This window comes from Eriocheir sinensis, chromosome 2, assembly GCF_024679095.1.
Source record: "Eriocheir sinensis breed Jianghai 21 chromosome 2, ASM2467909v1, whole genome shotgun sequence".
Classification (NCBI taxonomy): Eukaryota; Metazoa; Arthropoda; class Malacostraca; order Decapoda; family Varunidae; genus Eriocheir; species Eriocheir sinensis.
In genome coordinates, this window is record NC_066510.1 from 321,754 (window position 1) to 346,769 (window position 25,016).

General features: G+C 44.9%; 1 protein-coding gene across 1 annotated transcript in view; it reads left to right on the forward strand.

Annotated features, from left to right (window-relative positions):
- LOC126998049 (uncharacterized) overlaps nucleotides 1-24,406 on the forward strand; it is a 39,508-nt gene extending 15,102 nt beyond the window's left edge. The window contains exons 5-8 of the mRNA XM_050859368.1: nucleotides 8,853-8,982; nucleotides 22,715-22,875; nucleotides 23,459-23,624; nucleotides 24,341-24,406. Of these exons, the coding sequence (XP_050715325.1) occupies nucleotides 8,853-8,982; nucleotides 22,715-22,875; nucleotides 23,459-23,624; nucleotides 24,341-24,406 (523 nt within the window). The remainder of the gene's footprint in view (nucleotides 1-8,852; nucleotides 8,983-22,714; nucleotides 22,876-23,458; nucleotides 23,625-24,340) is intronic.
- The last annotated feature ends 610 nt before the right edge of the window (nucleotides 24,407-25,016 follow it).

The following is a 25,016-nucleotide window of genomic DNA, read 5'->3' on the forward strand; positions in this document are numbered from 1 at the left end:
GTAGAGGGGTGTGTGTGTCGCCACCGCCCCGTCATCTGTCCCGGTCCTGCCAACACGCTCAGGCTCTGAAAGACACATTCTCAGTCACCCAGCAGCAAGGGAAGGTCATTTCAAGTAGCAGTGCAGTATGGTAGCATCGTCACTCGGGAAGAGCAAGTTGCACGCCACTTTTATCAAGGCTCTGTACTTGTTCCCACAGTTGCGACATCCAGCCGGGTAGCAACCATCACCGGTGTCTCGCCGGCCCAGGAGCTTAGCACCTCATTACTAAGCCTGGGTACCTGAGTGACCTCCCAGATACTGCCCACCTGCATTCCCACCATCAACTGTCACCTGAACCCAGCGTCTGATCTGAGGATTAACACCTTACCGTCCTCTGGAAGAGACCGCCCCTCATCTCCTCCCGACATCACCAACATCGTTGTATTCAGCAAAATATATCTCCTCTTTCTCTGTAGGCACACCGCAGACGTTGTTGTTGTGCCGCCATCCTGCTATAGTCCATCGACTCTAACTTGAGCCCTGTGGCTTGGCCTAGAGAAACCCCCATTTTTTACAGACCTAGCGATGACCTGCGCATGGCGATCTGTCTCACTGTTAGTCTGTACGTTATCTATTTATGGAATATATACATATTCATAATACGACTGCATGGTGTTATGAATGGCTTGGGATTAGAAGGAAAGACAACGACTTAGTAAACCTTCCATATCACTTGGCAACGTGGATCATGCGACGATGTCGCCTGACGGACCTTGGCAACAGGTGCCAGGCCGCACCATTCAGCGTTACGCCATAATGGACAACAAGTAGATCTTACTCTCGCGCACTGCACAGCCATGCAAAAGAGAGAGAGAGAGAGAGAACGAGGTAGCGACCCTCCCTGAGGAGAGTAATGGATTGATGTGGCACCAACGCGGTCTCGTGAGGAATACCTGAGTTGCGCCCATTGGCTCAAGTTAAAATCGATAGACTATAACAGCTGTTTGCTAGGAGGTAAAAGTGCTCCCTGCCGCTGTTACCCTAACAGTGTTGTTAAGGCCTTAACAAGCTTTGTGAATATCTGTTAGCGCTTAACAGAAAAATGTTAAGGCTAACAGGAATTTGTTAGTCTCAACAGCTGTTTGCTAGTTGTAACAAGTTGTGCGTATACGGGGCTGTGATGAATGAACTACACACACACACACACACACACACACACACACACACACACACACACGCGTCATGGAGGTGGGCGGAGCTTATGAGCCAGCCGGCGAATCAGCGATGAGTGCGGCGCGGGGTTACAAAACCATTCCTACCTTCCTAAATATCCCTCCGGGCAGCATTATTCGGAACTGTATACTGGCTCGGCCCCATACCCACAACCAGCTGCAGAACGCTTAACCTCAGGCCTTACTATCCTTTCAGATTGGGGTAAAAGGAACCTTGTGTCCTTCAATGCCTCAAAAACCCAATTTATCCACTATCAACTCGATAGAATCTTCCAAACACCTATCCCCTATTCTTCGACAACATTCAGCTGCCACCATCTTTAACACTAAACATCCTCGGTCTATCCGTAACTCAAAATCTTAAATGGAAACTTCACATCTCCTCTCCTCGAGGCTGGGCGTTCTGTATCGGCTCCGTCAGTTCTTCTCCCCTGCATAGTTGCTATCCATATACAGGGGCCTTGTCCGTCCCCGTATGGAGTATGCCTCTCAGGTGGGTGTGTGTGTGTGTGGGGGGGGGGGGGGGGGGGCTCCACTCATACAGGTCTGTTGGACAGAGTGGAGTCTAAGGCTCTTCGTCTCATCAGCTCTCCTCCTCTAACTGATAGTCTTCTACCTCTTAAATTCCGCCGCCATGTTGCGCCTCTTTTTATCTTTTTTTTTTTTTTTTTTTTTTTTTACAACAAAGGAGGCAGCTCAAGGGCATAAAAAACTAAAACAATAATAAAAAAAAGCCCGCTACTCGCTGCTCCTAAAAAAGAAACAAAAGAGGTGTCCAAAAGCAAGGTCAAATTCGGGAGGAGAGATGTCCTGATACCCTCCTCTTGAAAGAGTTCAAGTCGTAGGCAGGAGGAAATACAGATGAAGGAAGATTGTTCCAGAGTTTACCAGCGTGAGGGATGAAAGAGTGAAGATGCTGGTTAACTCTTGCATAAGGGGTTTGGACAGTATAGGGATGAGCATGAGTAGAAAGTCGTGTGCAGCGGGGCCGCGGGAGTGGGGGAGGCATGCAGTTAGCAAGTTCAGAAGAGCAGTCAGCGTGGAAATATCGATAGAAGATAGAAAGAGAGGCAACATCGCGGCGGAATTTAAGAGGTAGAAGACTATCAGTATGAGGAGGAGAGCTGATGAGACGAAGAGCCTTAGCCTCCACTCTGTCCAGAAGAGCTGTGTGAGTGGAGCCCCCCCACCCATGAGATGCATACTCCATACGAGGGCGGACAAGGCTCCTGTATATGGACAGCAACTGTGCGGGGGAAAATAACTGGCGGAGACGGTACAGAACGCTCAGCCTCGAGGAAGCTGATTTAGTAAGAGATGAGATATGAAGTTTCCAGTTGAGATTTTGAGTTAAGGATAGACCGAGGATGTTTAGTGTTGAGGAAGGTAATAGCTGGGTGTTGTCAAAGAATAGGGGATAGTTGTTTGGAAGATTGCGTCGAGTGGATAGGTGGAGAAACTGTGTTTTTGAGGCGTTGAAGGACACCAGGTTCCTCTTGCCTCAATCGGAAATAATAGTAAGGTCTGAGGCTAAGCGTTCTGCAGCCTCCAGCCTTGAGTCGTTAAGTTCCTGTAGGGTGGGTCTTCTATTAAAAGAAGTTGAGTAATGCAGAATGGAATCATCGGCGTAGGAATGGATAGGACAGTTCGTTTTAGAAAGAAGATCATCAATGAACAACAGAAAGAGTGTGGGAGATAGGACAGAACCCTGTGGGACACCACTGTTAATAGATTTAGGGGAAGAACAGTGACCGTCCACCACAGTAGAAATAGAACGGTCAGAAAGGAAACTGGAGATAAAGGTACAGAGAGAAGGATAGAAACCGTAAGAGGGTAGTTTGGAAAGCAAAGATTTGTGCCAGACCCTATCAAAAGCTTTTGATATGTCCAGCGCAATAGCAAAGGTTTCACCGAAACGGCTAAGAGAGGATGACCAAGTGTCAGTTAAGAAGGCTAGGAGATCACCAGTAGAACGCCCCTTGCGGAACCCATACTGGCGATCAGATAGAAGGTCAGAAGTGGAAAGGTGCTTTTGAATCTTCTGGTTAAGGATTGATTCAAAAACTTTAGATAGACAAGAAAGTAAAGCTATAGGACGGTAGTTTGAGGGATTGGAACGGTCACCCTTCTTAGGCACAGGCTGTATGAAAGCATACTTCCAGCAGGAAGGAAAGGTAGATGTTGACAGGCAGAGGCGAAAGAGTTTGACCAGGCAGGGTGACAGCACGGAGGCACAGTTTTTAAGAACAATAGGAGGCACTCCATCAGTTCTATCGTTATTTTCACGCTGACTGCTCTTCTGAACTTCCTAACTGCATGCCTCCCCCCCTTCCGCGGCCACGCTGCACACGACTTTCTTCTAAAGCTCATCCCTTTACTCTAAGTCTATATACACCAAGTCAAGTAATACGCAGGTTTGTGGGAGGAGACACTTCCGAGGTGTGGTTTATGCGTGACACTGCTTGGAGCCAAACTAGAGAATGTAGAAACAGGGATTTAGAGAAAACGAGGAAAGGCGGACTAATTTAAATCAATCACTTCAACATGCCCTCCCTCACACCCCACACCGCCGTTTGTAGTCATTGAAATTACAGTCACGCAATAGCACAATAAAAATACATATTTTTTCGTCAGTGGCTTGCCTAAACGCGCTGTGAAAGAGGGCGATAATGCACATCCAGAGTGCACACACGGCCCCAACTTTAGTCACCCCTGAACTGGCGGGTATTTTTTTTTTTTTTTTTTTTTTTTTTTTTACAGCAAAGGAGACAGCTCAAGGGCACAAAAAAGTAAACATTAATAAAAAAAAGCCCGCTACTCGCTGCTCCTAAAAAGAATCCAAAGAGGTGGCCGAAAGATAAGTCAGTTTCGGGAGGAGAGGTGTCCTGATACCCTCCTCTTGAAAGAGTTCAAGTCGTAGGCAGGAGGAAATACAGATGAAGGAAGATTGTTCCAGAGTTTACCAGCGTGAGGGATGAAAGAGTGAAGATGCTGGTTAACTCTTGCATAAGGGGTTTGGACAGTATAGGGATGAGCATGAGTAGAAAGTCGAGTGCAGCTGGGCCGCGTGAGGGGGGGAGGCATGCAGTTAGCAAGTTCAGAAGAGCAGTCAGCGTGGAAATATCGATAGAAGATAGAAAGAGAGGCAACATTGCGGCGGAATTTAAGATGTAGAAGACTATCAGTATGAGGAGGAGAGCTGATGAGACGAAGAGCCTTTGCCTCCACTCTGTCCAGAAGAGCTGTGTGAGTGGAGCCCCCCCACACATGAGATGCATACTCCATACGAGGGCGGACAAGGCCCCTGTATATGGACAGCAACTGTGCAGGGGAGAAGAACTGGCGGAGACGGTACAGAACGCCCAGCCTCGAGGAAGCTGATTTAGTAAGAGATGAGATATGAAGTTTCCAGTTGAGATTTTGAGTTAAGGATAGACCGAGGATGTTTAGTGTTGAGGAAGGTGATAGCTGGGTGTTGTCAAAGAATAGGGGATAGTTGTTTGGAAGATTGTGTCGAGTGGATAGGTGGAGAAACTGTGTTTTTGAGGCGTTGAAGGACACCAGGTTCTTCTTGCCCCAATCGGAAATAATAGTAAGGTCTGAGGCTAAGCGTTCTGCAGCCTCCAGCCTTGAGTCGTTAAGTTCCTGAAGGGTGGGTCTTCTATTAAAAGAAGTTGAATAATGCAGAGTGGAATCATCGGCGTAGGAATGGATAGGACAGTTCGTTTTGGAAAGAAGATCATCAATGAACAACAGAAAAGAGTGGAGATAGGACAGAACCCTGTGGGACACCACTGTTAATAGATTTAGGGAAGAACAGTGACCGTCTACCACGGCAGAAATAGAACAGTCAGAAAGGAAACTGGAGATAAAGGTACAGAGAGAAGGATAGAAACCGTAGGAGGGTAGTTTAGAAAGCAAAGATTTGTGCCAGACCCTATCAAAAGCTTTTGATATGTCCAGCGCAATAGCAAAAGTTTCACCGAAACGGCTAAGAGAGGATGACCAAGAGCCAGTTAAGAAGGCTAGGAGATCACCAGTAGAACGCCCCTTGCGGAACCCATACTGGCGATCAGATAGAAGGTCAGAAGTGGAAAGGTGCTTTTGAATCTTACGGTTAAGGATTGATTCAAAAGCTTTAGATAGACAAGAAAGTAAAGCAATAGGACGGTAGTTTGAGGGATTGGAGCGGTCACCCTTCTTAGGTACAGGCTGTATGAAGGCATACTTCCAGCAAGAAGGAAAGGTAGATGTTGACAGGCAGAGGCGAAAGAGTTTGACCAGGCAGGGTGACAGCACGGAGGCACAGTTTTTAAGGACAATAGGAGGCACTCCATCAGGTCCATAAGCCTTCTGAGGATTGAGGCCAGAGAGGGCATAGAAAACATCATTTTGAAGAATCTTTATAACAGGCATAAAGGAGTCAGAGGGGGATGAGTAGGAGGAATATGCCCAGAATCGTCCAGAGGAGTTTTTAGAAAAAGTTTGAGAGAAGAGTTCAGCCTTAGAGATAGATGAGACGGCAGTGTTGCCGTCAGGACTGAGGAGGAGGAAAGATGAAGAAGTGAAGTTGGAGGAGATGTTTTTGGCTAGATGCCAGAAGTCACGGGAAGAGTTAGAGAAAGCAAGGTTTTGACATTTTCTATTAATGAAAGAATTTTTGGTTAGTCGGAGAATAGATTTGGCACGATTTCGGGCAGAAATGTAAAGTTCATAATTAGCATTAGTTTGAAGGCTCTGGTATCTAATTGGCTCCAAGTGACGTCATCCCGCCGCTCCGCCCCAAAACCGCCTCCTGCGCGTACCGGTCGCAGTTTTGAAGCAGAGTGACTTGACTTGGTATATATAGACTTAGCCTTTACTGTCCAAATCCCTTACGCACGAGTTAACCAGCATCTTCACTCATTCATCCCTCACGCTGGTAAACTCTGGAACAATCTTTCTTCATCTGTATTTCCTCCTCCCTACGACTAAACTCTTTCAAGAGGAGGGTATCAGAACACCTCTCCTCCCGAAAGTGACCCCTCTTTCGGTCACCTCTTTGGATTCTTTTTAGGAGCAGCGAGTAGCGGGCTTTTTTTTATATTATTGTTTCCTTTTTTTTTGTGCCCTTGAGCTGTCTCCTTTGTTGTAAAAAAAAAAAAAAAAGATGTCTGCCAGACCGAGCCAGTCACGACGCAGGAAGAGCTTGGACAATGACGACATAAATAGTTTCTATTTAACAAATATATGAAATCGATATATTGTTGCCTTAATAATAACAACAGAGTGGGTAGCAATAGTATAAAAAAAAAGCGGTAGTTGAAAAAACTTTTAATGCATTTTCTTAAGCTTGCAGCCAAAGACATCGCTGTTTATATGATAATGAAGGATGCAAAGTTGCCATGTACACTCGGACACAGTAATAGTGTAACCTCCAGATTGAGCAAGGAAGTTATGCCGCTTCGGACCCCCCACCCCTACCACACCACTCCACCAATAGCTTTTTATTCCATGCCGATTTTTTCATAGAATTATTATGCTACTGTAAAAAAAAATGTCACCTGACAAGAAAATTCTCCTGAAGATGATGGTATCAATAGATAATTGATAACTAAGAAAAGGAAGGGAGGTAAGAAAACTTTTATACAAAATTATAGGCGATGGACGAGTGGCTTCGTAGCGTAAAAGCACATAATATAGCCTATTATTACAGTTTAATAAGTTCATTATATAAACTTGCTTATCTCCCTTCCTTCTTAACGTATCGATAATCTGTTGACACCATCATATCCAGGAGTATTTTTTTAAATCAAGTGGCACGGTTTGTTTTTACAGTAGCTTAATAATTCTATGGAAAATTGGCATGAAATAAAAAGTGGTATAAACCTTTATAACCCGTCTTTGACTTCAACTCGCATTGTTTCCTTTATTTTTAGTCAGTTTGAGTTGTTTTCAATACAGTCATAATCTGCAATCTTTCTCCTGTCCAATGATGAAAAAGGCAAGTATGTATTAGCGACATGAGTTGGCTACGAAGCATAAAAGCAAAATTTGTAGTATGGCGAGGTCTGTTTCCATGATCGCGTCTCTCTCTCTCTCTCTCTCTCTCTCTCTCTCTCTCTCTCTCTCTCTCTCTCTCTCTTGCTGCATGCGGACATTCCAGTCTATATCAAAATCATACATGCTACTATGCTCATAACCATATAAAATGTCAATGTAGAGCTGTTGATCCAAAATCATTGCACAGCACGACAAGTACTACTGCATTGACTAATTATATACAGTAGTAGAGAGCAAGAATGATAATTGAATCATCTTTGGTATAGTAGCGGCGCATTGCATATTATCTCATAGCAAAAGTGGTACATGGCAACTTAACATCCTTCATCATTTTAACAGAGATGTCTTTGGTTTCAAGCTTAAGAAAATTCTTTAAAAATATTTTTCAAATACTCCTTATTGGAGTATTGTTACTCATAGTGTTGTTAATCGTAAGGCAACTAAATATTGATTTCATATATTTGTAAAATTGAAACTGATTATGATGTCATTGTCCAAGCCCTTCCTGCTTCGTGACTGGCTCGGTCTGGCTGACACATCTGACTGTTGAATGTCTGATTGTGGGTATGGGGCCGAGCCAGTATACAGTACCGAATAATGCCTCCGGGCAAGCCTCCATGGAGGCCCCCTTCCCATTCTGAGTACCTCATGGCATGATCTGTCGGCTTTCTCAAGCAACGAACTCTGTGCCCTTGGCCTCCTCCAAATAGGGTTGACTCACAAAAAGAACACGATTGGAAGGGTCGGCTTCTGGGTAGCGTGCCACAGGCATATAGCCAGAGATGGCGCTGATGGACTATGCAATTATATATGTCGCCATACTGTAACACAAAGAGCACAAGCGACATGATGATCCCGAGCTTTGTCCTTCTGCACAGGAAATGACAACGCCATATACTAGTGCTGAACGAGGCCAGAACACCGTGAGCCAAGGCGATCCGTCGCCGTCGTTGTTCTGAACTACGTTACCATGGTTCGTTAATTTTTTTGAGACACCAGTGTCCTCGACACACGCATGAATGGACTATTGTTTCATCTAGCAAGTCCACCAACATCAGTACCTTGGTCTTGGCCCAGGAGCCATGCTGGACTCTTAAGCCAAGACAGGTGTTTGATGGCTTACTAGATAAAGCAGTAATGTCTGGGCTGGGAAGTGTCACTAAGTCTTACGGCGGTGTTATGGACCCGATCAGCACGAGTTTATGGCGTTATCGATACCTGTGCAAAAGGACAGAGATATGGATAATGCTAGTAAGCATTCCTGGCGGTACCTGGGGTTGGCCACAGTTTGTTATGGAACATTAAAGTGTTTTATAGCAGCGTCATTTTGCTTGGCCCATGCTGTCCCCCGGAACTCATCTTGGATCCTCTTTATTGATTTTATATATAGAGAGTATAGGATGATAAGGTATCTTCAGAACAGCATGTAGGTAGTCTTAAGCCATCCGTCAATGACTAAAAATTGTCATCTTGTTACGGCGAGCGGGACTTAATCTCGCATTCTCCGGGACACCGCGCCCTTACGCCGATGTAGACATCATTTTATTCCAGTTTTCGATTAATATAAACTAATATTCGTGTTTGGATCGTTCTCAGTATTACCTGGATCACAGAGGCGGGACTCTATCACCACTGGATGAACAGCGTCACATCTAACTCCACCATGTGTCAGCGGCCTCCTACCAAGATCACCGTCAGGACCTCCCTTTCGCTGAGGAACGTATGGGTACGTATTCATTTGTAAACTTTTTTTTTTTTACAATTGACATCATGATAGCACGAAACTGTGTACAAATTTGTTCCGTATATAATTCATACCAGACAGGGTACTTCGTTAACCACTTTCGATAATGCATGTTGGTATTGAAAAGGTATTAGAAAACATCTGGTCTAAATAATGAAAGGGATTTGCCAACAAAAGTGGGCTGGTCTCGGAAACAGAATACCCCTGAGTACCCCTTCAGAAAGCCTACCGGTGACCGTAAAATACACAAATTAAATGATGAGAAGTCAGTACGATGAAAACTATGACACACACTGTGCAGGGAATTGAGGAGCAGGTGAAGAAGCCCTGATGTAACTACTGTTCCTCTTCCCTGGGCATGTGGGCCTGCTTAGTTAAGTTGGGTTCACACATAGCCGATTTAGAGTCCCGTTCGGTCCCGATCAGTGAAAACGGCACTAAACGTGCGGCATTGTGGCCATGGTCGACGGTAAACGTTGGCGGGTGCGTGGGGTCGTCACCGAGCGGCGGCTGGCGGATAGCCATGGGTAACAGAGAGGATAAGGTGCCGACAATCGTTAGGGACAACTAGACTTTGCTGTCCAAGCTTGTCAGGACGATTAGAGGAAAGACATTTCCTATATATAAGCCCGTCCAGCTTTACAAACTGAAATTCAGCACCATTCCTCACGTGATCAAACACTCCGGAACTAACCTTGGCCCTCACGTCCCTGAGGGTAGGACAGGAGGCTTGAAATTGGCCGAAGGCCTCCGGAGTCACAGACAAAGGCTGGAGAGCGGGAACAACAGGGGGATGTAAGCGTTTCATCCTACTAGCCCGGGTCTGATTGACACATACTTGAGGGTGAATTAGAGGAGGCTCGGGAAGAGTGTCGCCAGCAAGCAGGCTGTAACTCGTGGCAGACGTCCCATCAGCACAGGCAATAGGTGGAGCGACACAGGAGTCGGCAGAGGTCATCGGGGCGTAGTTGGCATCTGGTGGTAGGCTATCAGGATCCTTAGCAGCTTTAGCTCTCGGTATATTACCAATTAGAACCGTCGCGAACTTAATGGGGGCCCGCACGACGTTGGTCTATCCTACGAAATACGGATACTTCATGTAGCACTGCAGGATAGGGAACCCATCTGTCCGCCCCAGGTAATCCCCGACCAAGGCTTTCTTGCTGTTGGTGCCGTCGGCATCGGGTAGAACTTCCTCGGACACAACCACATAGGAGCACCCGGTGTCTCTGATGATGGAGGAGGTTCAGGCTCCACTAACCGTCCTGGTAACCTTGTAGGTGTTGATGTTGCTGTCTTCCATGCAGAATCCCACCTTGTGTGGTTGAGGGCTGGCGCTGTCCTGAAAATCCCTGGGATTCTTGCGACAGTTAGGACGGACGTGACCTTCCTCCACACAGTTGTAACAGCGTACAGTAGCCTTCTTTCCTTTTTCGGCCAAACTAGGGGAAGAAGCTCGGGAAGACTGCGTGTCGGTAGGAGAAGACATGACATTCTTCTTACGAGAGGAGTAAGGCCAGAAGTAGGAGTTATGGGCGGCAGCATTGTTGTCAGCAACCCGAGCAGCTTCGGACAAGGTCTTGGGCAGCCGCTCCTTGACTAACAGGCGAACGTCCGGGAAGAGGAAAGAGAGAAACTGGTCCAGCAGCATTAAATCCATCAAGTAGTCGTAGGTGGCTTGTACATCGGAGGCTTCTACCCAGGACTTGAAAAGACGCTTTAATTGTGTTGAAAACTGCGCTCCTGAACTAGCACGATATCCATCCGGAGTTTTGTGAAACCCGGTCAGGAACGCTTTCTTAAGGAGTGGATAAGAGTTAGTAGTCTCAGGTGGTAAAGATATGTAAATATCAGGTGCCTTGCCGGTGAGTAAACAGCCTAACATAACGGCATAAGTGGCCTCATTCACACCGAGGAGATCTGCGACCCTCTCGAAGCAGGTCAAGTACGTGGCTATGTTTTCTCCGTCTTTATACTGTGGGAGACGTGGTCTACTCACGGCTTCTTCCAAACGACCCTTGGTAGGTGTTCCTTGGGCGGCGATCCGTGCTAACTCTATTTCCTTGTCAGCTTTTATCTTCATCTTCCTTTCTTCGGCTTCTGCTTTCATCTTCCTTTCTTCGGCTTCTGCTTTCATCTGTCGCTCTAGGGCACGTTCTTCCCGTTGAATGCCTCCTGTTGCAAAACAAACTTCCCCACATCGTCGCCAGAGAGACCCAGGCTTTGAGCTTGAGCCTTCAAGGCCTCTAAGTCACTGAGGGGCATGTTGGCAAGGAAAGGCAAGTAGGTGGAAAAAAAATCAAAGGCGCCCTTGGCACTAGAAGAACGCCTATTCAACAAATTCCGACACCAAAAAAAAATAAAAATGGTACACTTGAACTCAATACACAAAACATCAAAAGTTAATAAGTCAGACCCGAACACCACAAAAAAAATAATAATAATATGGTCACATTAGACTCAAACAACAAAACAATAAAAAGGAAATACCAGCACCGCAAACGAAGAGAACCCTTGACATCTACATCAAAGATAACTTGAGTGGATGAAGGTCAACTTGAGCAACACAGAAAATTGGACTTGGCGTCCTACCAATCCACTCGCACAACCGAACGGTCGACAAAAAACACGGTGGAAAGGCAAATTTTGCTTCCGGGCCTCAGACAGCAAGGGCACGCTACAGGCGACTTAACGACCATCCACTCCTAGAGAAACTATATATATATATATATATATATATATATATATATATATATATATATATATATATATATATATATATATATATATATATATATATATATATATATATATATTATTATTATTTTTTTTTTTTATAGTACCTTAAATTCTGGCGAGGTCGCCACTTATGTAAGGGCGGCAGATAGGGCGAGAGAGCCACGTTCTCGCTTCCGCGGCCCTTGTTAGCCCCGGAATAAGGTACCTAGTCCCCCCAAGGAGTGAAATGCAAACAACACAACACTTGTAAGACATCTAGTGTATTGTCCTTAAAAACTGTGCCTCCGTGCTGTCACCCTGCCTGGTCAAACTCTTTCGCCTCTGCCTGTTAACATCTACCTTTCCTTCTTGCTGGAAGTATGCCTTCATACAGCCTGTGCCTAAGAAGGGTGACCGCTCCAATCCCTCAAACTACCGTCCTATAGCTTTACTTTCTTGTCTATCTAAAGCTTTTGAATCAATCCTTAACCGGAAGATTCAAAAGCACCTTTCCACTTCTGACCTTCTATCTGATCGCCAGTATGGGTTCCACAAAGGGCGTTCTACTGGTGATCTCCTAGCCTTCTTAACTGACTCTTGGTCATCCTCTCTTAGCCGTTTCGGTGAAACTTTTGCTATTGCGCTGGACATATCAAAAGCTTTTGATAGGGTCTGGCACAAATCTTTGCTTTCTAAACTACCCTCCTACGGTTTCTATCCTTCTCTCTGTACCTTTATCTCCAGTTTCCTTTCTGACCGTTCTATTTCTGCCGTGGTAGACGGTCATTGTTCTTCCCCTAAATCTATTAACAGTGGTGTCCCACAGGGTTCTGTCCTATCTCCCACTCTTTTTCTGTTGTTCATTGATGATCTTCTTTCCAAAACGAACTGTCCTATCCATTCCTACGCCGATGATTCCACTCTGCATTACTCAACTTCTTTTAATAGAAGACCCACCCTTCAGGAACTTAACGACTCAAGGCTGGAGGCTGCAGAACGCTTAGCCTCAGACCTTACTATTATTTCCGATTGGGGCAAGAAGAACCTGGTGTCCTTCAACGCCTCAAAAACACAGTTTCTCCACCTATCCACTCGACACAATCTTCCAAACAACTATCCCCTATTTTTTGACAACACCCAGCTATCACCTTCCTCAACACTTAACATCCTCGGTCTATCCTTAACTCAAAATCTCAACTGGAAACTTCATATCTCATCTCTTACTAAATCAGCTTCCTCGAGGCTGGGCGTTCTGTACCGTCTCCGCCAGTTCTTCTCCCTTGCACAGTTGCTGTCCATATACAGGGGCCTTGTCCGCCCTCGTATGGAGTATGCATCTCATGTGTGGGGGGGCTCCACTCACACAGCTCTTCTGGACAGAGTGGAGGCTAAGGCTCTTCGTCTCATCAGCTCTCCTCCTCATTCTGATAGTCTTCTACCTCTTAAATTCCGCCGCAATGTTGCCTCTCTTTCTATCTTCTATCGATATTTCCACGCTGACTGCTCTTCTGAACTTGCTAACTGCATGCCTCCCCCCCTCCCGCGGCCCCGCTGCACTCGACTTTCGACTCATGCTCATCCCTATACTGTCCAAACCCCTTATGCAAGAGTTAACCAGCATCTTCACTCTTTCTTCCCTCACGCTGGTAAACTCTGGAACAATCTTCCTTCATCTGTATTTCCTCCTGCCTACGACTTGAACTCTTTCAAGAGGAGGGTATCAGGACACCTCTCCTCCTGTATTTGATCTTCCTTTTGGCCACCTCTTTTGTTTTACTTTAGGAGCAGCGAGTAGCGGGCTTTTTTTTTTATTATTGTTTTCTTTTTTTGTGTGCCCTTGAGCTGCCTCCTTTGTTGTAAAAAAAAAAAAAAAAAAAAAAAAAAACCCAAACACACACGGCATACATATACATATAACTCCCCCGGCCCGTACGGTCGCTTAGCTAGCTTGAATCATCCCCCACAAACTAATACGTGCACTCACTGGCATCGACAATGGCGATTAACTTAAAGATGTGGGGAAAGCACTACCCTAGCTAAGACGTACCTGGGGAGTGGGGACTCAGGTTTGTACTCCCAAAAGATGGCAACAGGAGAAGACTGGAGAGAGTTAAAGGGTGCCCCACGCCGTTCGACTTCCCAGGGAACGAGCAGCAGAAAGAAGAGCGAGATGGTACCGGTGTTGAGTCTGGCTGTGTTCCCCTCGTAGATGCGCTGGCTGGGTCAGAGGCAACTTCTCATCGGCTTCAATGAAGCAACCGGCTGAAGCTCTGAACACCCCCGATTCCGGTAGAGCAGGGGTTCCCAACCTTTTTGTTCCTCTGTACCCCTTGGGCATTTTTATAGGTTCCCGTGTACCCCTAAAAATTTAGGATAAAAAACGATGAAATTGTAATATTTTGATATTATTTTATAATGAAATATGTATGTGTAGACTGATGATATAATTTAAATAACAGTTTTGCTTACCAAAATGAGGAAATTGAAAACAAAAAATAACATGACATTGGGCAATTTGAATGCAGATTACAACACCATGTAATGTACAGTAGTGGTTATTCTCTCGGACCCAATGTACCCCCTGAAAAGTGCAAATGTACTACTGGGGGTACATGTACCCCAGGTTGGGACTCCCTGCTCTAACCCTTCTACTTATTCTACTCTGTCAATCTGTTCTCTCCGTTGGGCTCCTCCGATCACAACCTTATTTCTGTATCCTGTCCTATCGCTCCTGTACATCCTCTGGACCCACCGAGGAGGCGATGCTTCTGGCATTTTGCTTCAGCTCGGTGGGACAACCTGAGAATGTGCTTCTCCGATTTCCCGTGAAATGATTACTGCTTCCAGAAGAGAGACCCATCTGTGTGTGCCCAGAGCATCACAGAGGTGATTGTCTCTGGAATGGAGGCATACATTCCACGTACTTTCTCTACTCCTTATGCTAAAAAGCCTTGGTTTAAGCACGCTTGTTCTCGTGCTGTCAAGGATAGTGATGCAGCTCACAAAAGATACCAGAGCCTTCTAACTCCCGCTAACCATGCATTTCCGCCCGGAATCGTGCCAAATCTATTCTTCGACTTGCCAAAACCTTTTTCATCCATAGCAAATGTCAAAACCTTGCTCTTTCTAATTCTTCCCGTGACCTCTGGCACCTAGCCAAAAATATCTTCTCCAATTTCACTTCTTCATCTTTCCCTCTTAACCCACGATCGCTGTCTCATCTGTCTCTAAGGCTGAATTCTTCGCTCACACTTTCTGTAACAACTCCATTCTGGACGATTCTCTGGCATATTCCTCCTACTCATCCCCCCTCTGACTCCTTTATGCCTGTTATTAACATTTTTAGGAATGATGTTTTGTATGCCCTCTCTGGCCTCAACTCTCAGAAGGCTTATGATATGAACCTGATGGAGTGCCTCCTATTGTTCTTAAAAAACTGTGCCTCAGTGCTGACACCCTGCATGGTCAAACTCTTTCGCCTCTGCTTATCAACATCTACCTTTCCTTCCTGCTGGAAGTATGCCTTCATACAGCCTGTGCCTAAGAAGGGTGACCGTTGCAATCCCTCAAACTACCGCCCTATAGCTTTACGTTCCTGTTTACCTAAAGCTTTTGAATCAATCCTTAACCGGAAGATTCAAAAGCATCTTTCCACTTCTAACCTTCTATCTGATCGTCAGTATCAATTCCGCAAGGGGCGTTCTACTGGCGATCTTCTTGCTCTCTTAACTGATTCTTGATCATACTCTCTTAGCCGTTTCGGTGAAACTTTCTCAGTTGCGCTAGACATATCGAAAGCTTTCGATAGAGTCTGGCACAAGTCTTTGCTTTCTAAACTGCCCTTTTACGGTTTATATCCTTCTCTCTGTTCCTTTATCTCCAGTTTCCTTTCCGGCCGTTCTATCTCCGCTGTAGTAGACGGTCACTGTTCTTCCCCTAAACCTATCAACAGTGGTGTTCCATAGTGCTCTGTCCTATCAGCCACTCTCTTCCTGTTATTCATCAATGATCTTCTTTTCATAACAAACTGTTCTATCCACTCATAGGCTGACGACTCCACTCTGCATTATTCAACTTCTTTCAACAGAAAACTCTCTAAACATGAATGACAAGACTCCAGACTGGAGGCTGCAGAGCGCTTAACCTCAGACCTTGCTATCATTTCCGATTGGAGTAAAAGGAACCTTGTGTACCTCAATGCCTCAAAAATCCAATTTATCCACCTATCAACTCGACACAATCTTCTAAACACCTTTCCCCTATTCTTGAACAACACTGAACTGTCACCTGCTTCAACACTAAACATCCTCGGTCTATCCTTAACTCATAAAATTAACTGGAAACTTCACATCTTTCTCATTAAATCAGCTTCCTCGAGGTTGGGCGTTCTGTATCGTCTCCGCCAGTTATTCTCCCCCGCACAGTTGCTATCCATATACAGGGCCTTGTCCGCCCTAGTATGGAGTATGCATCTCACGTTTTTTTGTTTTGTTTTTTTTATACGTCGCGGCCTATAGCGCCGGTAGGCTTTTTCCCGGTGGGGCCTGATGGTCGGCCCAAGGCTTCTTCCCGGTGGGTCCTGATGGTCGGCACAGCCCGTTCTGGCGCAGGCGAGTGTTTATAGTGGCGCCATCTTGCATTGCCTCATGCTGCCCTCCCGGGGCTCATCTTTAATCCTAGAATCTAGAGTCCGGGTTGATAGGTGGTCTTCTGGACAGCATGTGGGTACTTTTAAGCCACTCGGCGGCGGCTGAAAAATCCCAGCTTGGTGGCACCGGGCGGGGATTGAACTCGCGTCCTCCTGAACGCGGTGGTGTTACTCTGTCGATTCAGCCATAGCGTGGAGGGGCTCCACTCACACAGCTCTCTAGGCTCTTTGTCTCATGAGCTCTCCTGCTCTTACTGATAGTCTTGTACCTCTTAAATTCCGCCGCCATGCTGCCTCTCTTTCTATCTTCTATCGATATTTTCATGCTGACTGCTCTTCCGAACTTGCTAACTGCATGCCTCCCCCCTTTCCGCTGCCTTGCCGCACACGACTTTCTATTCAAGCTCATTATCCCTTTACTGTCGAAATCCCTTACACACGAGGGAACCAGCATCTTCACTCTTTCATCCCTCACGCCGGTTGACTCTGGAACAATCTTCCTTCACCTGTATTTCCTCTTGCCTACGACTTGAACTCTCTCAAGAGGAGGGTATCATGACACCTCTCGTCCCGAAATTGATATCTATTTCAGCCACTCCTCTTGACTCTTTGTAGGAGCATTGAGTTGCGGGCTTTTTTTTTTTTTGCATTAGTTTCTTTTTTTTTACCTCGCACTGCTTCCTCTACTGTAATATATATATATATATATATATATATATATATATATATATATATATATATATATATATATATATATATATATATATATATATATATATATATATATATATATATATATATATATATATATATATATATATATATATATATATATATATATATATATATATATATATATATATATATATATATATATATATATATATATATATATATATATATATATATATATATATATATATATATATATATATATATATATATATATAAAAAATAGTGACGGTTGAATGATCGAAAAGACGAAATACCCTAAGAGTCCCAGTATACTATTTCCAAAGGTTATAATATTCGTATTGATCTGAGAGTCAGTTCACCTAAAAATGACCAAATGAGAGAATTCCTGCAAGACACATGAATGATGAGAAATTTTCAATCATCCAGCAATTATGTTTGAAATGGAACATAAATGATTGAGCGTTTTGAAAACAATGAACATACGTGCGTGAAAAATCCTAATAATGAAGTGATGAAGCGCTCAAGGCGATATGAGAACACAGGGATTATTGGTGAAGAAGCCTAAAATATCATTATTACCCGGCACACGGGAAAGAGTGTCTCCGTATTTTCAGGACGATTAATAAATGTGGAAGAGCGGCAATATGTCCTATAAATATAGGTTTAATGATATTGGCAACAACTATTTGTTAATAAGAGTAGTGGTAATGGAGACAAGTCGGATAAATTTACAGTGAATGTTGTAGGCATAACTCTATAAATAGGAGTCGGGGCTAAGCGGCATACATTTAGATAGCTTCTGCGTCTACAAATGAAAGATAAAAGAGGCAAGAAAAGATCTGTATATATTGACAGATTATGATTAACTGATTTCCAGTAGCTATAACGTGTACACCGACTAACTTCATGTACTCCATATATACAAAACCTATGTAGCTGGTCGGCGAGGCAGCTATTGTCTTCGGCACTTGTGATGTCACACAACAGTTCTTGGGGAAACTATATAATGACAGCTTGTACATAATTTGAATATCAATATCCCGCCGTTAATTTCTTCCTAGTAATATTTTTTCAACAGTAATATTTGTAATAACTTTACTATACTAATTAAAATGACAAACGTGCAGACGTCATATGGGCCCGAGATCCATGCTGGCTGATAGCCCTGCACACATAAGCCTTTCTCTTTTTCTTGTGTAAGTATAGTGCTATAAAGGCGTTCATACCCCGCAGGGAATGTTTGCCTTGTTTGCTTCGGGCAGTACACTGGGTTTGCTGCTGTTTGTAATGGAGATCATCGCTGGCCGCTGCCTACAGCACTCCATGGCTGCGCCCTTCACTTCGGCATAACATCATGGTCGTCGGTTCCCAGCCCCGTGACACGCTGTAATCATTTTTATGCAACACTATTAAATATGCAGCCTTCACTCGTGTATTATTTGAACATTTTAATCAACTATCTTTACCTATTAAATCCCCGAAGGTAAGGTAAAGCAAGCAGCATTCTAACATCCGCGTTGCGTCTGTGCTCATCTCCGTCTCTTCGGCCCATCCGCTCTTATCTTTACCATGGAACACACAGAAGGGATGATATTTTTTGGAAGCCAGTTTATTTATTTTGTCTTCTAAACAAAGTCAAGGTAAAGTAACAAGTATTTGAAGCTGACGTTAAATTATGGGGATTTCGTTTACAAAAAAAATTAAATTTAGTTGTTGAGTTACATCAAAAAGTGACTGAAGGTACTTGCTACTGTTATCTTGAGGACTGTGACTGGGTGATATCCGGGTCGGGCGCTTAGATGAATAGTTTCCCATCTTGGAGCTCGCCGGTTCGAGTTCCGGAGCCGGAAACACTTTCCTGGGCTGGACTAATTTCTCGTGAGGTCATGTGGAGATATATGAAAGGTGAAAGTCAGTTCGGTATGATGAGACGAAGAGCCTCTGACCCCCTCTGTGAAAAGAGCTGTGTATGTGTCGGCCCCCCCTACCCGCCCCCCAAAAAACATGAAAAAAAAAGCATAGAAGTTGCATACTCAAAAAACAAGGAGGAACAAGTTTTTATTTACAGTAAAGGAGGCAACTCAGGACATTTAGATCATTTAAGAGTTTGGTTTCATGGTTGGATTTTAAGATTTTAGTATAAAAAATTACAAAAAGTAACAGACACAGGCATTGGGAGCTTGGGCATCTTGCCTTGAAAAAGAAGCCAAAAACAAAAAAGGAATTTTAAATATTTCAAATAGAGTTTTAAGCAAAGACAAAAATGAGGTACTGAAGTTGGGTTTCTAATTTGTGTTACATGTCAAGAAATCAAAATGCATCAATCACTTTGTAGCTTATGAGAGGTTGATCTCTAACTTAGCTTATAATCGCAATGACTCTGTAGGTACCAATCATTTAGCTGCATAAGCTTTAATCATCCATATTCTAGTAACCAAGGATCAAACACACACAACATTATATGCTAAAGGGTTTAAATTTAAAAGATGGCAGTAATATTATAATTACCTGGCCGGATAGCATTATTGGAACTGTATACTGGCTTGGTCCCATACCCCAAACCAGCCAATCAACAGTCAGACGTGACAGCCAGACTGAGCCAGTCACGACACAGGAAGGGCTTGGACAATGACGTCATAAACAGTTTATATGTTACAAATATATGAAATCAATATATTGTTGCGTTATTATTAACAAGTGTGTGAGTAGCAATAGTATAAAAAGGAGTTTTTGAAAAATAATTTGTATGCATTTTCTTAAGCTTGAAGCCAAAGACATCTGTTAAAATAATGATGAAGAATGCAAAGTTGCCATGTACACTCGGACACAATAATAGTGTGCTCATAACCATATAAAATGTCAATGTAGAGTTATTGATTCAAAATCATTGCATAGCACGCCAAAAATTACTGCCTTGATTAATTATATACAGTAGTAGTAGGCTGGTGGCCGAAGTGATAGCGTACTGGACCCACATTCGCCGCGTGATGGACGACGCGGGTTCGAATCCTCACGCTACCACTCGGATTTTTCAGTCACCGCCGCGTGGCTTAAAACTACCCACATGCTGTCCTGAAGACAACCCATCAACCCGGACTCTAGAGGAAGCCGTCCAAGCGAATCAAGAACGAGTTCCGGGGGGCAGCATGAGCCAATGCAAGATGGCGCCACTATAAACACTCGCCTGCGCCAGAACGGGCTGGGCCGACCATCAGGCCCCACCTGGAAGAAGCCTTGGGCCGACCATCAGGCCCCACCGGGAAGATGCCTACCGGCGCAATAGGCAACAACGTAAAAAAAAAAAAAAATAAATAAAATAAAAAGGCAAGACTGATAACTGTCATCGTCTTTGGTGGAGTAGCGGCGCACTGCATACCTTGTAGCAGTCACCCCTACAAGCGGACGCGCGCTCTACCCCCGGTGACTGAGAGAAAATGTGGTGCGGCAGCATAGAATTTGTTATTGGCTATATGTTTATTCGTTGTGTCATTATTTATGTTTACAGTTAAGGGGTGACCCAACCCCTAACACAAAAATATTCATAAAAAAACAAAGTTTCAGGTCTTTCGACTTGAAACTTTCAGGATATATTTAAAACATGAATACACATAATATATGAGCAAACGAATGTTGTTCATGATGGCGTCATGATGATATGACATAATGACGTCATCATACTTTAAAATGTCCTGGAGACCCCATTTTATATAGTAGGAACTTGAGTTTTGAATTGAATATAGTCTAATATAATACAAATATCGTAACATTTCGGGTTTTTTCTAAAATTATTCTTATGTAATGAAATACTATGAACAAAAGATGGACGCCTCGATTGGCGCGCGTTTTTCAGCCATTTTTCGTGTTTGTTTTCCTCTGACGTGGTCAATTTTCAATACATTTCAAATATCGAAATGTTATCATGTGCCTAAAACCATCGGAAATAAGTATCCCAAATATGAAGTAAATCCATAATGTTTTAGATTTTTTTTTATGAATATTTGAATATGAAAAAAAGGTTTTAAGATAGGGGCGTTTAAAGTTTTTCAACACCCGTATATTTTTTTTTTATTTATTTCCAAATTTCTTTTTCTTTCAGTGTACTCGTATACCTTCATTTTTTCTTTTTTTTTTTTTTTTACAGCAAAGGAGACAGCTCAAGGGCACAAAAAAGTAAACATTAATAAAAAAAAAAGCCCGCTACTCGCTGCTCCTAAAAAGAATCCAAAGACATATTAATATATTAACATATAGTGATGCATTGTGCCAAAGATCAACATATTATTCAAAGGTTTACCACTGATTGGAGCCACTTACTTGCTATAAATTTTATATCGAGGTCACCTGTCATCTTCACTAAGCTTCCCATATTTTTTCTATTGTACCTTTACCGGCAAAATGCCTCACTACTGGGGTGTCCTAAGAATATCAAATCACTGGAAAGTTTTTTTTCATCAGCGAATTTCAGCGGCTTCAGTTATGATTTTTTATTTTTTATCCCTTCATTAATTTATCTAACTTGGGGTGACTGATGGCTGGAGAGATTGTAAGACATCACCGCCATACGCAAGATCAATCCTCTGTAGTGCTCATTTGATGAAAAAATCCGAAAAAATGAGCAACTTTTGGCAAAAATGAGCTTTATACACGAATATTCATGGATCATATTGCCGCGCCCCTTTTTAAAGGGCTACGTCTCTTGTCCTTTTAAACCCCGTAATAGTGAGCTACCGTTGCCAAACAAGTTTCCACATATTCTTAGATGGTTATAGATAAAAAAATATGGATGAAATGCACTTTTCAATTTTTCAAGGTTTTTCACTCTCAGTAAGGGTTGGGTCCGCCCTTAATTGTTAATTTTCAACTGTTCATCAAAACTCAGCTACACTCTTCACACATACATACACCACACACACCAACACATCAATGTCATTTACACTACAGAACATCTACAAAATTACATATTATACACACAACACCATTTTTCATGTGTTTTATAGTTTTTATAACTAGTGTGTACTGTGTAAAAATCAATCTTGACGGATAATGGTTTCTCCTTTGCCTGTGACCAATTAGCAATTGAACACTCGACTACCACCAACAATTGGTGACCCGGAGTCCAAGGTGGCTTATAACTTGTGCCGTAATAAGGGCACAGTTCTCCCAGAGCGGTGGACCTGGGACACCTGATCCATTCGTCTACCCTCTACTGGGGCAAGAAGTCTCACCTCCATCCTTGGGGTTCGTGAGATTGAGCCTCAGATCGGGAGAAACATTACACCCTTGAGTGTAGCAGCCACCTTGAGTGTTTTCCCCCACCCTCCCCGGCACCCTCTGTGCCCCCCTCCAGGCACCCTCTGTGCCCAGGGGCTTCGTGGTGCAGTGTTTAGCACACTTGGCTCACAACCGAGAAAGCCCGGGTTCGATTCCCGGGCGGATTGGAGAAATTTGGGCGGCTTTTCCGATACCCCTACGCCCCTGTCCACCCAGCAGTGAATGGGTACCAGGTATTAATTGGGGGTTGTGTCCCGTCTCCTGGGATTTGTTCCCTGCTCCTATAATTCCTTCCCCTCCTGTCTCTCTCCGGCATATGACCACAGATGTTGCGCCGGCTAAACGAAACTTTCCAACTTTTCACTCTGTGCCCCCCTCCAGGCACCCTCTGTGTCCCCCCCCCCCCCAGGCACCTACCTTCTGTGCCCCCTGAGCTGCTTTCAGCGTCACACCACGCGCCCCTCTGGCGTTCCTCTCAGCGCTCGACCCCCCACCCCAACCCCACCACCTTGCCACAACCCTGGTACGGCGAGTGAGCACGTGTAAACCGGGTGACACTACCCACTGAGACACGCAAATACAGTGTGACACCACCCACTGAGACACGCAAACACAGTGTAACGCTACACACTGAGGCACGCAAACACAGTGTGACACTTCCCACTGAGACACGCAAACACAGTGTGACACTACCCACAGAGACACGCAAACACAGTGTGACACTACCCACTGAGACACGCAAACACAGTGTGACACTACCCACAGAGACACGCAAACACAGTGTGACACTACCTACTGAGACACGCAAACACAGTGTGACACTACCCACAGAGACACGCAAACACAGTGTGACACTACCCACAGAGACACGCAAACACAATGTGACACTACTCACTTGACTACTCACTGCCCTGTGGATTACTCACCGCCCTATGGATTACTTACCGCCCTGTGGATTACTTACTGCCCTGTGGATTACTTACTGCCCTTTTGGATTACTCTACTCTCCTGTGGATTACTTACCTACAGTGCATAGTGTTCCCACCTGTGTTCAGTGTAGTGAGTTCACATTAACAGTTACAGTGTCACTATGTTACCTGCTATATGTGCAGTGTTGTGTTACAGTGCCTTCTTGAACACTGTGGTTCGCTCCCTGAGCCACTGTGGCCCCTGGCACGAGCCAGCGCCCCTCACTCGTCACGAACTGCTGTGGCCCCTCTTACCCTCAGCGCTGCTCCACCTTCACGACTGCCGCTCTAATACCAAGTTCCTCATCGACACCGGCGTTGACGTTAGTATTATCCCAGCGACCGCCACTCAGCGAACCCTACCTCCATTCTTGCACCTTTACGCCGCTAACGGTACCAAGATACCTGTCTACACATGACGCACCATGCAGTGGACCTTTACCTACGACGTTCCTTCGAATGGACCTTCTACGTCGGGAACGTCTCGCAGGCAATCCTCGGAGCACACTTCCTAAGGCACTTCAACCTCTTAGTGGACGTCAAAGGACGGAGGTTGGTTGACCCGCTTACCTCCATCTCCTCTGCTGCACGACCAGCACCAGGCGACAGCTCGCAACTCGCCGTCGTTCACAAGGACCAGCAGTTCGCTGCCCTGCTCAAGTCGTTCCCCACGCTGACACAGCCCTACTCAGCCAGCGTGCCCGTCAAACAACACGTTACGCATCACATCGAGACGACAGGACCATCAGTACACGCCAAGCCCCGTCGCTTAGCTCCAGAACGCTACCGCCAAGGCAAGGCCGAGTTCGAGTCTCTGTTGCGTCAAGGTATTGTGCGGCCCAGCAGCAGCAACTGGTCATCAGCCCTCCACGTCGTCCCCAAGAAGAACGGTGACATACGTCCCTGTGGAGACTACCGTGCCCTCAACTCACGCACCAAGATGGACAGATACCCGGTGCCAAACACTCAGGAATTATCGTTCCAGCTTGCTGGTTCCACCATCCCTTCACGTGTGGACCTCGTCAAGGCCTTTCACCAGATTACAGTTCATCTTGACGACATACCGAAGATTGCCGTCATCACGCCCTTCGGTCTTTTTGAGTAAGTCAGGGTGCCTTTTGGACTCATGAACGGGGCCCAGACTCTCCAACTCATCGCTAGCCCGGATGAAGCCTCGCAGAGACAACACCTTCACCAAGTCCTCACCCGCTTGCAAGACTACGGCGTACTGATCAATGTGGACAAGTCTGAGCTCGGTGTTACTTCCCTCACCTTCCTTGGCCACACTGGTACTTCAGAAGGTATCGCTCCACTCCACTCGAGGACTGAAGCCATCCAGCAGTTCCCGAAGCCGTCCACTCAAGGAATTACTCGGTATGGTTAACTTCTTCAACCGCTTCTTCCCGCACTGCACCCTCATGCTCCAGCCGCTCTACGCCATGGTGAAGCCCCGCAAGCGTGGCCAGTCTGTCACTCTTGTCTGACTCCGGACGCTGATGCCGCCTTCCTCGCGGCTAAGAAGGCCCTCAGCAACACAGTCATGCTGTCCTTTCCTGCCCATGACGTGGAGATCTCTATAGCGACAGACGCCTCCGACACTGGGACTGGTGCTGTCCTACAACAGCTCTTCGACAACGCCTGGAAGCCGATTGCCTTCTTATCTCGTAAGCTCACCAAGCCTGAAACCAAGTACAGTGCGTACGACCTGAATTTCT